This window comes from Symphodus melops (assembly GCF_947650265.1).
Source record: "Symphodus melops genome assembly, chromosome: 16".
Lineage (NCBI taxonomy): Eukaryota > Metazoa > Chordata > Actinopteri > Labriformes > Labridae > Symphodus > Symphodus melops.
In genome coordinates, this window is record NC_136706.1 from 24414317 (window position 1) to 24429242 (window position 14926).

At 48.6% G+C, this 14926-nt stretch overlaps 2 protein-coding genes across 2 annotated transcripts in view; one reads left to right on the top strand and one right to left on the bottom strand.

Annotated features, from left to right (window-relative positions):
- capslb (calcyphosine-like b) overlaps nucleotides 1-7594 on the top strand; it is a 12169-nt gene extending 4575 nt beyond the window's left edge. Inside the window, exons 3-5 of the mRNA XM_079364408.1 lie at nucleotides 1-140; nucleotides 225-434; nucleotides 7066-7594. The exon at nucleotides 1-140 is cut by the window's left edge and continues 38 nt beyond it. Of these exons, the coding sequence (XP_079220534.1) occupies nucleotides 1-140; nucleotides 225-434; nucleotides 7066-7167 (452 nt within the window). The 3' untranslated portion in view covers nucleotides 7168-7594. The remainder of the gene's footprint in view (nucleotides 141-224; nucleotides 435-7065) is intronic.
- Nucleotides 7595-8307: 713 nt separating this feature from the next.
- Nucleotides 8308-14527, bottom strand: LOC306836871 (interleukin-7 receptor subunit alpha-like). Its single transcript, XM_079364212.1, has 8 exons — nucleotides 14365-14527; nucleotides 12882-13014; nucleotides 12647-12801; nucleotides 11725-11876; nucleotides 11489-11645; nucleotides 10780-10885; nucleotides 10635-10707; nucleotides 8308-8780 (listed from the first exon to the last, which is right to left on the bottom strand). The coding sequence occupies exons 1-8, from the start codon at nucleotides 14438-14440 to the stop codon at nucleotides 8373-8375; spliced, it is 1260 nt and encodes a 419-aa protein (XP_079220338.1). The 5' UTR covers nucleotides 14441-14527; the 3' UTR covers nucleotides 8308-8372.
- Nucleotides 14528-14926: the final 399 nt, after the last annotated feature.

Here is a 14926-nt window from a genome sequence, read left to right on the forward strand (position 1 = left end):
TCGACTTGAAGGAGTTTCTGAAGGGTTTAAACGATTACGGGATCCTGATGGAGAAACAGGAAGCTGCGGACATCTTTCAGCGCTTCGATCGTGACGGGAACGGGAGCATCGACTTTGACGAGTTCCTCGTCACCCTGAGGGTAAAACTGCCGTCTGCTCGCCATGCAGCCAGGAGGGGAAACGAGGTTTTATGCTGGATTCATGAAGTCTTTGTGTTGTTGCAGCCGCAGATGTCCAAGGCCAGGAAGGAAGTGGTCATGCAGGCGTTTCGGAAGCTGGATAAGACGGGAGACGGCGTGATCACCATCGAAGACCTGAGGGGGATTTATAACGCCAAGTACCACCCCAAGTATCAGAACGGGGAGTGGACCGAGGATCAGGTGTTCAGGAAGTTCTTGGACAGCTTCGACTGTCCGTACGACAAAGACGGAAAGGTAACAGACGCCATGAGGTTTCCGAACATCAAACGAGCGTGTTGATTGGACCGTTACTGTCGGAGACTCAACGGCCATGACGGGCTTCTAACATGTTCAAAGTTCGGGGGTAAAGTTCACATTCCTACTGTGAGGAGGCGTGTGAATACTGAACATCCTGAGTCCTGGTGCGTCAGTGGCCTTTAACGGAGGACGCTGAGCAGCGGTCGAGTCCACTCACCGTCCACAGCACGCGGCCAGCTGCCACTGTGCGCTCTGACTTTGACTTTGACTTTTTATTGTCCCCGAGGGGACATTCTTTTCCACCAGTTTACAGTTTTATGGGCAGCACGCCGACAGAGGGTGAACACAGGGACATACATGTGGGACAACAGGACATACATGTGGGACAACAGGACATACATGTGGGGCAACAGGACATACATGTGGGACAACAGGACATACATGTGGGACAACAGGACATACATGTGGGGCAACAGGACATACATGTGGGACAACAGGACATACATGTGGGACAACAGGACATACATGTGGGACAACAGGACATACATGTGGGGCAACAGGACATACATGTGGGACAACAGGACATACATGTGGGACAACAGGACATACATGTGGGACAACAGGACATACATGTGGGGCAACAGGACATACATGTGGGACAACAGGACATACATGTGGGACAACAGGACATACATGTGGGACAACAGGACATACATGTGGGACAACAGGACATACAGTGTGTATGGTTATGGGGGGACAACAGGACATACATGTGGGACAACAGGACATACATGGGGGACAACAGGACATACAGTGCGTATGGTTATGGGGGGACCGGGGATCTGGACTGAGGTGGATTTTTATTGAGGGCTGAGATGACTGCAGGCACCAGGCTTCTGGCCCTCCTGCACAGCAGGGACCTGTCCCTGCGTCCAGAGGACATGATGGTGGCAGCTGATTGGTTGATGGTATCCAGTGCTGTTGTGTGATGGCCTTTGAGTTCTGACAGGGTGGGAGCGGGGAGTTTGGCTGCAGTGTTTGTGACCCGGGTGAGTTTGGTGTTTGACAGTGAGCAGGTTGAAGAAGCAGGAGGAACAGTAGAGCAGGATGGACGATGCTTTGATACAACAGGAGGAGGAGATGGGGGGGGGGGGGGGGGGGGGCGACATAGAGTCCTTTGAGTTTCCGGATGGCGTGCAGTCTTTTCTGAATGTCCGTTGTCGGCTGGTCGAAGGTGAGATTGTTGTCTAGTGTGAGTCCGAGGTATCTGAAGCTGTCAACAGTTTCAACTGTGTCGTTGTTGATGAGGGTGGGGGGCTGAGGTGATGGGGTGATGAGGGTGGGGGGCTGAGGTGATGGGGGTGGGGGGCGGGGGTGATGAGGGTGGGGGGCGGGGGTGATGGGGGTGGGGGGCTGAGGTGATGAGGGTGGGGTGATGGGGTGATGAGGGTGGGGGGCTGGGGTGATGGGGGTGGGGGGCTGAGGTGATGAGGGTGGGGGGCTGGGGTGATGGGGTGGGGTGATGGGGTGATGAGGGTGGGGTGATGGGGTGATGGGGGTGGGGGGCTGGGGTGATGAGGGTGGGGGGCTGAGGTGATGAGGGTGGGGGGCTGGGGTGATGGGGTGCCTATTATTATTTCTTGTGTTTTGTTTACGTTGAGATGGAGGAAGTTAAGCTGACACCAGGGTGAGAAGTGAGTGACAGTGTTGTGGTAGTCTGTGGTGGAGTTACTGTCTGATAAGAGGGCGAGGATGGCAGTGTCGTCAGAGTACTTGAGGTAGGTGGTGGTGGGAGAGGGGCCAGTGCTTAGGGGAAGGGGCTTAGCACACAGCCCTGGGGGGTGCCGGTGTTGGTGATGAGTGGGGGTGATGTAGATGTGCCTACCCGGACAGCTTGCCGTCTGTCGCTGAGGAAGTTGTGCAGGAGGTGGATCAGAATGGGAGGAGTGTTGAGTTTGTGGAGCTTCTGGATGAGCAGGTGCCTTTGGATGGTATTGAACGCGGAGCTGAAGTCAATCAATCAATCAATCAATCTTTATTTATATAGCGTCAATTCATAACAGGCGTTATCTCAAGACACTTTACAAAAGCAGGTAAAGGACCTTACTGTTTGTCTGTTAACATTAACAAAAGGGCAGGTAACAAGACCATGCTCATTGTTATGTTTACATAAAGCAGGTAAAGGACCTTACTGATGGATATATTACAAGAGCCCAGCTTAATCCGTCATAGAAGAACAAACTTCCTTTTAACAGGCAGAAATCTTCAGCAGACCCGGATCATGATGAACAGCCATCTGCTAAACTGAGCTGGACTTTAACATGGGACAAGATGCAGAAAGAAGAATAGGATGGGACAGGTTTGGGGGGGGGGGTCTGGGCAGGCCATCCCCAGGGGGAGGGGGGGGGTTGTTTGGGCAGGCCATCCTCACCAACAGTCCCAAGGAACCTAAGAGAGCTCAAGGAACCTAAGAGAGCTCAAAAGGAGAGGTTAGAATACAAAGATAGTGACAAGCTACTGCTTGTCACTATAGACATATCTTATTACTATAAGGTGAGAAAGCTGGGAGAGAGAGAGAGAGAGAGAGATCAGAGATCCTGGTGCCAGTTCCCCCGGTAGTCTAGGCCTATAGCAGCAGAACTATGAGCTGGTCCTAAGCCAGCCCTAACTATAAGATTTATCACAAAGAAAAGTTTGAAGTCTATTCTTAAAAGTACCTAGTGTGTCTGCCTCCCGGACCCCGACTGGTAGACGATTCCAAAGGAGCCTGATAACTAAAGGCTCTACCTCCCATAGTACTTTTAGAGACTATAGGCACCACGAGCAGGCCTGCATTCTGGGAACGTCATGTTCTTGATGGATAGTACGGTACAATTAACTCTTTAAGATAGGATGGTGCCTGACCGTTTAGAGCTTTGTAGGTGAGCAGAAGGATTTTAAATTCTATTCTAGATTTTATAGGGAGCCAATGGAGAGAAGCCAATACAAGTCCACGAAGAGGATCCTCGCGAAGGTGCCTCGGGAATCTAGGTGCTGGAGGACAAGATGTAGCAGGCAGGCCACAGCGTCCTCTGTGCCCCTTTTTCCCCTGTAGGCGAATTGGAGAGGGTCCAGATGAGGTTTCACCAAAGGGAGGATGACCTTCAGCAGCAGTTTTTCCAGGCATTTCATTAGTATGGGTGTGAGGGCAATGGGGCGGTAGTGATTGAGGTCGGAGGGTCGTGGTTTCTTGGGTACCAGGATAATTGTTGTGCTTTTCCAGAGGAGGGGTATAGTAGCAGTCAGATATGACTCACAGAAGAGGGAGTGGGCAATAGGAGCCAGTTCTCTGGCACAGGTCTTCAGCACCCTTGCTGGGATGCCGTCGGGTCCTGGGGCCTTGGATGGGTTACACCGGCTGAGCTGGTGGCGCACTTCCTCGACTGTGAAGGGGGCAGGCTCATCGGGATGTACTGGGGGGAGAGCCTTGAGAGCTTCCCTGCACTCTTTGGAGAAGTCCTGTGTGTCGAAGCGGTTGAAAAAGGAGTTCAGTTCAGGGGGGGGGGGGGGGTGACACCACCACACCACACTGTGGGGGGGCGTGAGATTTTGTTTTGTTGTGGGTGGGTTCGTATCCGGTGAGGGATTTTACCATTTGAAAGGCTTCTCTTGGATTCATGTTGCTGAACTTATGCTCGAGTTTGTTTTTGAAATGGATTTTAGCCATGAAGATTTTATTTATTTATTTTTTAAAGGTTTATTTTTGGCCTTTATTGATAGTGACTCAGTGGATAGAGTCGGAAACAGGGAGAGACATGCGGGAAATGGGCCACAGGCCGGACGGGAACCGGGCCGCCCGCGCGAGGAGCAAAGCCTCGCTATATGGGGCGCGTGCTGCCATATAGCACAAAGAAGATTTTATTTTTAATGTTTCTGTTTGCTGATCTGAGACCAGTTGTGTCTTTGAGCCTGAAGGCTCTGTGCTTTTCTCTGAGGCTCTTCTTGATGTCGGGGGTGATCCAGGGTTTTGAGTTGGGGTACTTGGTACTGGTGGTATGAATGCAGAAGTTGATGGAGGGAAGATCAGATCCTAAAGAACCAGTGTCTCGCTCTCCTGAGCTCCAGTTTACAGGCACACCAGGACGCAGGAGAGAGAGTTTGTTGGGCGTAGCGGGCGAGTTTCAAACAACAGCAGAAAGGTGTGGCGTGCTGATGAAGCGAGCCATAACTCTCCTACATCCTGACGTGCCCTGAGGATCATGAAGCCACGCCCTCTTCTTCTTTGCTGCTCCTCAGCAGAAGAGCGGTGAGAGCTGTGTCTGAAGCGACATGTTTGTGCTTTCTATGAAACTTTAAATCTCAGTGAGAAAGTTATCATTGAGGAAAGAATCATGATCATCATCATCCTGGAATCATGACTGGAGGAGTCTAAAGGAGTCCATGACTCTGTGTCAGCCGGGCTGCAGAGCTGGAAAGGATCGTTTTTATTTTCTTCCATAACAGTCGAGTGATCGGCAGCGCGAGCGTGTCGTAGAGCTTTCATATTCAGTCTTCATTATCTTGCCAGACTGTCTCCGCCGTCAAAGGAGTAAATCCGATGTACTGATGTTAACGCTGGTGTTCCTGTCTGAAGGTGACTCAGGAGGAGTTCATGAATTACTATTCTGGTGTGAGCGCGTCCATCGACACGGACGTCTACTTTATTGTGATGATGAGGAGCGCCTGGAAACTCTGAGCGAGCAGCGTTCTGGTACAAACAAGCGGTGGTGGTGGTGGTGGGAGGGTTTCACTTTCTCTCTGTTTTCTTTGTTTTCTTTGCTGAACATTTATGGGAACGTTTGCACATAAAACGCCCCCTAGTGTTTAAAATGTGTACTGCAGTCTAAACTCTAATCATCACAGAGAGCTGCCCCTAGTGTTTAAAATGAGTACTGCAGTCTAAACTCTAATCATCACAGAGAGCTGCCCCCTAGTGTTTAACATGAGTACTGCAGTCTAAACTCTAATCATCACAGAGAGCTGCCCCCTAGTGTTTAAAATGAGTACTGCAGTCTAAACTCTAATCATCACAGAGAGCTGCCCCCTAGTGTTTAAAATGAGTACTGCAGTCTAAACTCTAATCATCACAGAGAGCTGCCCCCTAGTGTTTAAAATGAGTACTGCAGTCTAAACTCTAATCATCACAGAGAGCTGCCCCCTAGAGTTTAAAACAGGTACTGCAGTCTAAACTAATCATCACAGAGAGCTGTCTCCCCCCCTCCTCTCACACAGCTCTGCATGTGGTGGACACTGTAGCTTCAGTGTTTAGCCAGCTCTGCATGTGGTGGACACTGTAGCTTCAGTGTTTAGCCAGCTCTGCATGTGGTGGACACTGTAGCTTCAGTGTTTAGCCAGCTCTGCATGTGGTGGACACTGTAGCTTCAGTGTTTAGCCAGCTCTGCATGTGGTGGACACTGTAGCTTCAGTGTTTAGCCAGCTCTGCATGGGTCTGTAAAGCTTTCTGCGTTCTAACCTCTCTCCATGTTTCATCTCCAACATTGATCCTAGTTTGAGCAGCTTTCTGCTGCTGGAGCTTATTAGAAACTCGGGTACAATCACTGAAGTTTAACTCTCATGCTTTTACTGTGAAGTTTAACTGTCATGCTTTCGCTTTGTAGTTTAACTCTCATGCTTTTACTTTGAAATTTAACTCTTGTGTTTTTACTTTGTAGTTTAACTCTTGTGCTTTTACTTTGAAGTATAACTCTTATGCTTTTACTTTGTAATTTAACTGTCATGCTTTTACTTTGTAGTTTAACTCTTTTACTTTTTGAAGTTTAGCTCTTATGCTTTTACTTTGAAGTTTAACTGTCATGCTTTTACTTTGTAGTTTAACTCTCGTGCTTTTACTTTGTAGTTTAACTCTCGTGCTTTTACTTTGAGGTTTAGCTCTTATGCTTTTACTTTGTAGTTTAACTCTTGTGCTTTTACTTTGAAGTTTAACTGTCATGCTTTTACTTTGTAGTTTAACTCTTGTGTTTTTACTTTGTAGTTTAACTCTCGTGCTTTTACTTTGAAGTATAACTCTTATGCTTTTACTTTGTAGTTTAACTCTCGTGCTTTTACTTTGTAGTTTAACTCTTGTGCTTTTACTTTGAAGTTTAGCTCTTATGCTTTTACTTTGTAGTTTAACTCTCGTGCTTTTACTTTGTAGTTTAACTCTCATGCTTTTACTTTGAAGTTTAACTGTCATGCTTTTACTTTGTAGTTTAACTGTCATGCTTTTACTTTGTAGTTTAACTCTCGTGCTTTTACTTTGAAGTTTAACTATCATGCTTTTACTTTGTAGTTTAACTGTCATGTTTTTACTTTGTAGTTTAACTATCATGCTTTTACTTTGTAGTTTAACTGTCATGTTTTTACTTTGTAGTTTAACTCTCGTGCTTTTACTTTGAAGTTTAACTGTCATGCTTTTACTTTGTAGTTTAACTCTTGTGTTTTTACTTTGTAGTTTAACTCTCGTGCTTTTACTTTGAAGTATAACTCTTATGCTTTTACTTTGTAGTTTAACTCTCATGCTTTTACTTTGTAGTTTAACTCTCATGCTTTTACTGTGAAGTTTAACGTTGTGATTCTGTTTTGACGTTAAATTCTTCATTGTGACCGACAGGTGACCAAAGACGAGTTCATCAACTATTACTGTGGAGTCAGCGCCTCCATCGACAGCGACGTCTACTTTATCCTCATGATGAGAAACGCCTGGAAGCTTTGAGTCTGATTAGACCTGTCCAACCCCTCCCACCTGTCCCACCTGTCCCACCTGTCCAACCCCTCCCACCTGTCCCACCTGTCCAACCTGTCCATCCCCTCCCACCTGTCCCACCTGTCCAACCCCTCCCACCTGTCCCACCTGTCCAACCCCTCCCACCTGTCCCACCTGTCCAACCCCTCCCACCTGTCCAACCCCTCCCACCTGTCCCACCTGTCCAACCCCTCCCTCCTGTCCCACCTGTCCCACCTGTCCAACCCCTCCCACCTGTCCAACCCCTCCCACCTGTCCCACCTGTCCAACCCCTCCCACCTGTCCCACCTGTCCAACCCCTCCCACCTGTCCCACCTGTCCTGTAATAATGAGAGTGATTTTATAATCTACGTTGTTGTGCTTGATGCGTCTCGTCGTTTTAAAATGTTTTCAAAGAGTTTTGAAACATTTGTGATTTGAATGTTGTTGAACATATTTTATTTAAAAGTGTAGTTCTGAAGGTGACCACAAGGGGGCAGTATGACTTATAACGTGTTTTTATTGATATGCAAAGACAACAGTCTGTTAAAGTAAAAAGATGTGTACATTCATAATGTTGTGTGTTGTGGGATCAGAGCCACATTACAAACAAGAATATTCCTCAGATCAAAGCTGAGATATCACCTGAAGAGTCCTACAAAATAAAGTTGTAATATTTGAGAAAAACAGAACTTTTACATAACTCTTTCGCCTTTATTCTGAAAGGTAACAAGTGGCGCTTTACTCCGTGCCGTGCAGCAGTCAGAATTTAAAGTTTCTGAGTTTAAAGTTCATTGAGACCGTTTCAGTCTCGAGGTGCATGTTGTGTTATATATCTTCAGAAGCAGCGTTGTGTTTGTCGGCTCAGGCCGCTGCAGCTCACCTGAGAGTGATGTCACGGCGCTGAGCGTCCTGAATGAGGAGGCGTGCAGATTGAAAGGACCTGGCCAGCCGCGAGACTTTGAGGCGTTTGTTGTTTTTGTTTGTTTTGTCCTCGCCGCTCTGAAGAGGAGCAGACGTCTGTTCTCATTGGTCCAAAGAGCTGAACAGATCCTTAATACAAAGATGACCTGCTGATCCAGGAGGATCTCCCACAATGCAAAGCAGCAGATCAGAGATGATTGACAGCATGGTAACCATGGTAACGGAGGAAATAATTTCAATCACCCGTCTTTCACGCCCCTCTTCCTCCTGGTTTATTTGATCTGATAGAAGCTGGACATGGTGACGTAGGCCTCCTCCTGCTGACTCCCTCTTGACTCCTCCCCCTCGCTCACTCCCTCGCTGTGCTCGGGTGGCGGTGTGTAAGGTCTCTGTTCATCCTGGAGGAAGTTGATGGAGGATGCACCGCCACTCTGGACGCCATCGTCCTCGTCCGAGGAGCTCCTGCTCAGCAGGGTGGACAGCTCCTCGATGCTGATGCTGGTGATGGTGGTGGAGCACTCGGAGGTCTGGGTGGAGCAGGGCGGAGTCGACTGTGAGCCGCTGTCAGCCGCAGGAGGAGTCGGAGGGTCGGCGTGCTCACACGGCTGCTCCTCTGATTTCACCACAGGAGACACTTTGAGAGCGCTGAACTCTTCAGGTTTGAAGTTCAGCAGGAGGCCCTGCAGCAAAGAGATGTCGGATCATTATCAAACAGGAAGTCGACTCGACACAATATGTTTGTGTCCATCAGAACCACCAAGAGAACGCTAGCTACAGCTTCCAAAAGGAATAACTCCTGAAATCCAAAGCAGTAAAAGCTAAACCTCGCCACGAGGAGCGTCTCTGACAGCTGATCCACCCTGACACACGTTTAAGTCCTCTGAGCTCGCACCATCACACGAGGCAGCAGAGGAGATGGCGAGCTTTTAGCCATTAGTGTTTTGATCATGTCACAACCCAGAGTGAGCGTGCTCGTTTGTCATCGGGGTCCCCAAAGATTGTAAATATGGAGTTGCGTCCCCCGTGTGTCCCTGCAGGGGGCGCTGGAGTCCCCCGTGTGTCCCTGCATGGGGCGCTGGAGTCCCCCGTGTGTCCCTGCAGGGGGCGCTGGAGTCCCATGGATGGCGGTCTCCGTGCTGGAAATGCTGTCTCAGGCTAACTTTGAGTCAAGCTAACGACAGGCTGAGAGCTGAGGCGGGTTTTAAACCTCCTGACAAACCGTTACACGGCGCCCACCTGTCAATCAGCTCAGCTACACGCCTTATTGTGAATAACTCTGATCCTTCATCCAATCAGAACTGCTGAGTCATCAAAACATTCCCCCCGTACAGTGTGTGTGGATGGAGACATGAGCTAATCACACCTATTTGGTTTTTTGAAGCAGGCTGTAAACATGTTCATGTCTGCTGTAAAAACAGGCTGTTTGAATGGGTGTGTATGTGACTTCCTGTGCTGCTGCAGCCAGCCTCTAGTGGACACTCCAGGTACTGCAGTCAGCCTCTAGTGGACACTCCAGGTACTGCAGTCAGCCTCTAGTGGACACTCCAGGTACTGCAGCCAGCCTCTAGTGGACACTCCAGGAACTGCAGTCAGCCTCTAGTGGACACTCCAGGTACTGCAGCCAGCCTCTAGTGGACACTCCAGGAACTGCAGTCAGCCTCTAGTGGACACTCCAGGAACTGCAGCCAGCCTCTAGTGGACACTCCAGGTACTGCAGTCAGCCTCTAGTGGACACTCCAGGTACTGCAGTCAGCCTCTAGTGGACACTCCAGGTACTGCAGCCAGCCTCTAGTGGACACTCCAGGAACTGCAGTCAGCCTCTAGTGGACACTCCAGGAACTGCAGCCAGCCTCTAGTGGACACTCCAGGAACTGCAGCCAGCCTCTAGTGGACACTCCAGGTACTGCAGCCAGCCTCTAGTGGATACTTCAGGTCCTGCAGCCAGCCTCTAGTGGACACTCCAGGTACTGCAGCCAGCCTCTAGTGGATACTTCAGGTCCTGCAGCCAGCCTCTAGTGGACACTCCAGGAACTGCAGCCAGCCTCTAGTGGACACTCCAGGTACTGCAGCCAGCCTCTAGTGGATACTTCAGGTCCTGCAGCCAGCCTCTAGTGGACACTCCAGGTACTGCAGCCAGCCTCTAGTGGATACTTCAGGTCCTGCAGCCAGCCTCTAGTGGACACTCCAGGTACTGCAGCCAGCCTCTAGTGGACACTCCAGGTACTGCAGGATGTTTCACTTAAGCACATCATTCTTAGAAGACTGGATGTGACAGGATCATCTTAGAAACATTCAAACATCTGGACGGGGGAGAATCCAGCTGAAAACTTGATCTAACAAATAAGAAAAGGAACCTCTGCACGTTAGCATTGTTAGCCCTGCAGCTATTGCTAGCCGTCTTCAGGATCTCTGAGTGTGGTCAAGATGTTCACACATTTTACCAGAACAACATTGTCAGAGCAGTGAGGGAGCGGGGTTATAATCAGGAACTAATGAAGACACAATGAAACTGAGAGCGGATGTGACTGTCTCACCTTATTGGGCCTGCAGATCTGTACCAGAGTGTGTTTGGGGCGGGGGATGCTCGGCCACATGTAGGACGAGATCCTGCAGATGGAAGCAGAATATTAACTCACGTCACAAACGAGTTGATGATCTCACACAGCAGAGGCGTCTCACTTGTTTTTCCAGAAGAAAACAACACAGGAAGTGACGAGCAGCAGCATGACGAGGCACACCGTCAGCCTGAGCGTCAACACATTCGTCTGTTTGTCTTCTCTTTGTTCTAGAACAAGAAAAGAGGAGAGTTCAAATCCACAGATCAGCCCTCTGAAGTCACTACAGACAAACACAGGTCCCAGCTGTCCCTCTATCTAACAGCTGATGTCACCGTGTGACCTGCAGGGCCGTAGAGCCTGAAAAAACAAAGACTCCTGCACACACAGGATCTGTGCACACGTCTCAGTCCGTCTCTGACTGTGGTCACACTGAGACATGTCTTCATGGGGTCACCTCCACAGGTTCAGACAATCACAGATTAAGACTCCTGCTGATGTTTGGAGCAGCTCAATGTCTGACTCGATTCTGTGTTTATTTGTTTCTGTGTTTGACATGTTTTAGATTAACCAATCAGAGCTTCTGAAAAAACGAGTCACACCTAGCGAAGGTATCGCCCCGCCTCCTCTCTAAGACAGAAGTCTCTTCCTCTGTGAATGTGAGTGAATACGAGCTCTGCTCCTTTCTTTGGCTCGGAGGTCAAAATAACTTTCTCATGTTGTACAGAAACGTTTGCATTGATTCGTTGGTCAGCACATCAACAACGTTTGAGGGTTAGGGGCTCCTTCTCTCTTTATTGGGTTATTGGACTGAAGATCTGACTCGTTCTCACCGTCAGGAGTAAAGAAAGGGAACGAGTCGCTCCACTCGCTCCACGTGCCCCGCAGGTGTCCGAGGGGGATGGCTCGCACTCGGACGTGGTACTGTGTGCTCGTGGTCAGGTGCTGCATGTCGATCTTCAGAGTGTCTGACGACGACACGTTCTGAGTCTGAGGGAGAACAGGAGACGTGACCTCGGTCATCTTCCATAAAGACAGAGACGTTCAGATGAAGGAGAGGAGGTGTTACCATGGAGCCGCCTGCGCTCCAGATCTGCAGCTGGAACATCTGGTTCTCTACTTTCAGGTACTCTTGGCGGTACGGGGTCTCAATGTGGAACACTGCCTGGTAAGAGTCGAGGTCAAAGGTCACTTGGAACACCTGAGGGCTCCTTGGTTTCACTGCAGGGACAGAAAGATGCAGAGGACACGGTGAGTGGACGGGAAGACTTTGGTGATGTGGAAGACTAATGAAATAGACCACGCCCCTTATTATGATTAACCAATCCTCCATAAAATCAAAACAAAGCAATTATTTAAAAAAATACACGTGCAGTGAGTCCCAATAAAGATTTTCACTAATCTAACCTAAACAGGCTACGAGGCTGTAAACAAGTTTACTTCTACTGTAAAGACATTTTAACATAGAGCTCTATGGAGACTGACTCACTGCAGGAGACAGACTCTAGTGGACACTGGAGGAACTGCAGCTGTAAAGTTGGACATTTTAACATAGAGCTCTATGGAGACTGACTCACTGCAGGAGACAGACTCTAGTGGACACTGGAGGAACTGCAGCTGTAAAGTTGGACATTTTAACATAGAGCTCTATGGAGACTGACTCACTGCAGGAGACAGACTCTAGTGGACACTGGGGGAACTGCAGCTGTAAAGTTGGACATTTTAACATAGAGCTCTATGGAGACTGACTCACTGCAGGAGACAGACTCTAGTGGACACTGGAGGAAGTACAGCTGTAAAGTTGGACATTTTAACATAGAGCTCTATGGAGACTGACTCACTGCAGGAGACAGACTCTAGTGGACACTGGAGGAACTGCAGCTGTAAAGTTGGACCACTGTAGTTTCCTGTCTTCAAACCTGAGCTCAGATGGTTCAAAGGTTTGTTAAAACAGTGTGAGAGGTTGAGCGAGGCTCAGATCTGCTGTGTACCGATCTTCTTCAGTTCCACGGTGGTTTTAATCTGCCGCCCTCTCTTCATGTAGATGGTCACGTTATAGTCACCCAGAGGACTCAACTCTTTGGAGCTCACCGTGTCCCCAAGTCCCTGAATGCACTGCTCTGGCTTTCGGCTCCAGTCTGTGAAGCTGTACACAAACACAATCATGAACACATCCTGCTCTCTGGATATCGCTGATGTTCACCTGAACATTTAAAAAGAAATTACCAAATCATTATCCTCTGGATGCTGTCCGTCTCTTCATCTTCATCATCCTCTCTGTCGCCCCCCCCTCCCTCCAGTCGACAGGTCAGACTGCAGCTGTCCATCATGACGTGAGAAAAGCAGCTGAGTCCTGGCTCTGAAACACAAACGTGATGAGGAAAGAAGTTATTCTGACTTGTTCTAGAGTTTGAGTTCTTCTTCTTTATCCTGATGGATTCAAATGTGTGTGACGCTTAAAATCTTCTGCTCATCTCCTCTACACACCTCGCAACACAACAACAACCACCTGACGACAACAACACGACAACGACAGCAGAACAACAGCAATAACACCTGTGCTATGTATGCCGATAACAAGATCAACTATTCAGATGCAAACGTCTTTTATCCAGGCTGTACACCTGTTCATTTCTGCTGTAAGGTTGGACAGTTTAACATAGAGCTCTATGGAGACTGACTCACTGCAGGAGACAGACTCTAGTGGACACTGGAGGAACTGCAGCTGTAAAGTTGGACATTTTAACATAGAGCTCTATGGAGGCTGACTCACTGCAGGAGACAGACTCTAGTGGACACTGGAGGAACTGCAGCTGTAAAGTTGGACATTTTAACATAGAGCTCTATGGAGACTGACTCACTGCAGGAGACAGACTCTAGTGGACACTGGAGGAACTGCAGCTGTAAAGTTGGACAGTTTAACATAGAGCTCTATGGAGGCTGACTCACTGCAGGAGACAGACTCTAGTGGACACTGGAGGAACTGCAGCTGTAAAGTTGGACATTTTAACATAGAGCTCTATGGAGACTGACTCACTGCAGGAGACAGACTCTAGTGGACACTGGAGGAACTGCAGCTGTAAAGTTAAACATTTTAACATAGAGCTCTATGGAGACTGACTCACTGCAGGAGACAGACTCTAGTGGACACTGGAGGAACTGCAGCTGTAAAGTTGGACATTTTAACATAGAGCTCTATGGAGACTGACTCACTGCAGGAGACAGACTCTAGTGGACACTGGAGGAACTGCAGCTGTAAAGTTGGACATTTTAACAAAGGACTGCTTTTTTTTCCGCCATTTTGTCCTTTTTTAACACCGGAGTTTGTGGCTTTGTTTGGCGCCAAATTCATTTTTTCACTAAAGGACTTTCATCTAAGTTCCTGTTCCCAGAGCGCCCCCTGCAGGCCTGGAGCACTTAGGTTCTGATCTCTGGATGTACAACATAGACCGTATAAAGGACAGAGCTCCCCCTGCTGACTGGCTGCAGTATACACCACACGCCAAATACAACACGTCAGGAACACACACAAAGAGAAAAGGACAATTTAGTTTTTTTCATTTCATTAAAAATCAGTTTTAATCCAAACGTGACACCAAATAAACACAAAGGAAGAAAAGCTAATGGTAAATCAAAGATTATTAATTAACATGTTTATCGATAAATCGGACTCAGTTTGTTGATGAACAGAAGTTTAGTTTGTTCTCACCTGAGTCTGAGTCTCCACTCTGAGCCTCCCCCCCGACCAGGAGGAGGAACATGATGACTCCCCACACACACAACATCTCCTTCTCATCTGCTCCTCTGTTATTCCTCCTTGATCTCCTCACAGCAGCAGGCTGAACTCCTCTCTCCTTAGAAGACTTGTGAAACTGGAGGCTCTCCAGCTGATGGCTCTACTTCTCAGCTGGTGGGGAGGGAGGGATGGGGGTGTACAGGCTGGAGGAAGAAGGAGGAGACAACAGAGGAAGGAGGAGGTCCTGCTCTCTCGGTGGAGTTTTTACTCACAGGATGTTCTGTAAATCTGAAACCATCCGCAGCAGGCTGCAGCTCCTGTGCAGACAAGTCTTCTTAAACACTGCATGGTGAAGTTACGCTGTCATTTATGATCAGGGGGGGCGGGGGGGGGGGGGGGGGGGGGTACCTGCGCCTGACAGGTCTATAGAGCTATAATGACAGAAACATCTCCCGACATGTTTCTGACTGAACCTGTTGAACTTGATTCGTCTCTGAGTCTTCCTCTCTTTCAATCTGCAACCATGAAGCAGAAA

Coding starts and splice junctions, on each gene's coding strand:
- LOC306836871 (XM_079364212.1), bottom strand. CDS start 14,440: ATGTTGTGTGTGTGGGGAGTCATCATGTTCCTCCTCCTGGTCGGGGGG. Junction 10,708..10,779: donor GTTTTCTTCTGGAAAAACAA/GTGAGACGCCTC, acceptor TTCCATCTGCAG/GATCTCGTCCTACATGTGGC. Junction 8,781..10,634: donor AGATCTGCAGGCCCAATAAG/GTGAGACAGTCA, acceptor TCTTTGCTGCAG/GGCCTCCTGCTGAACTTCAA.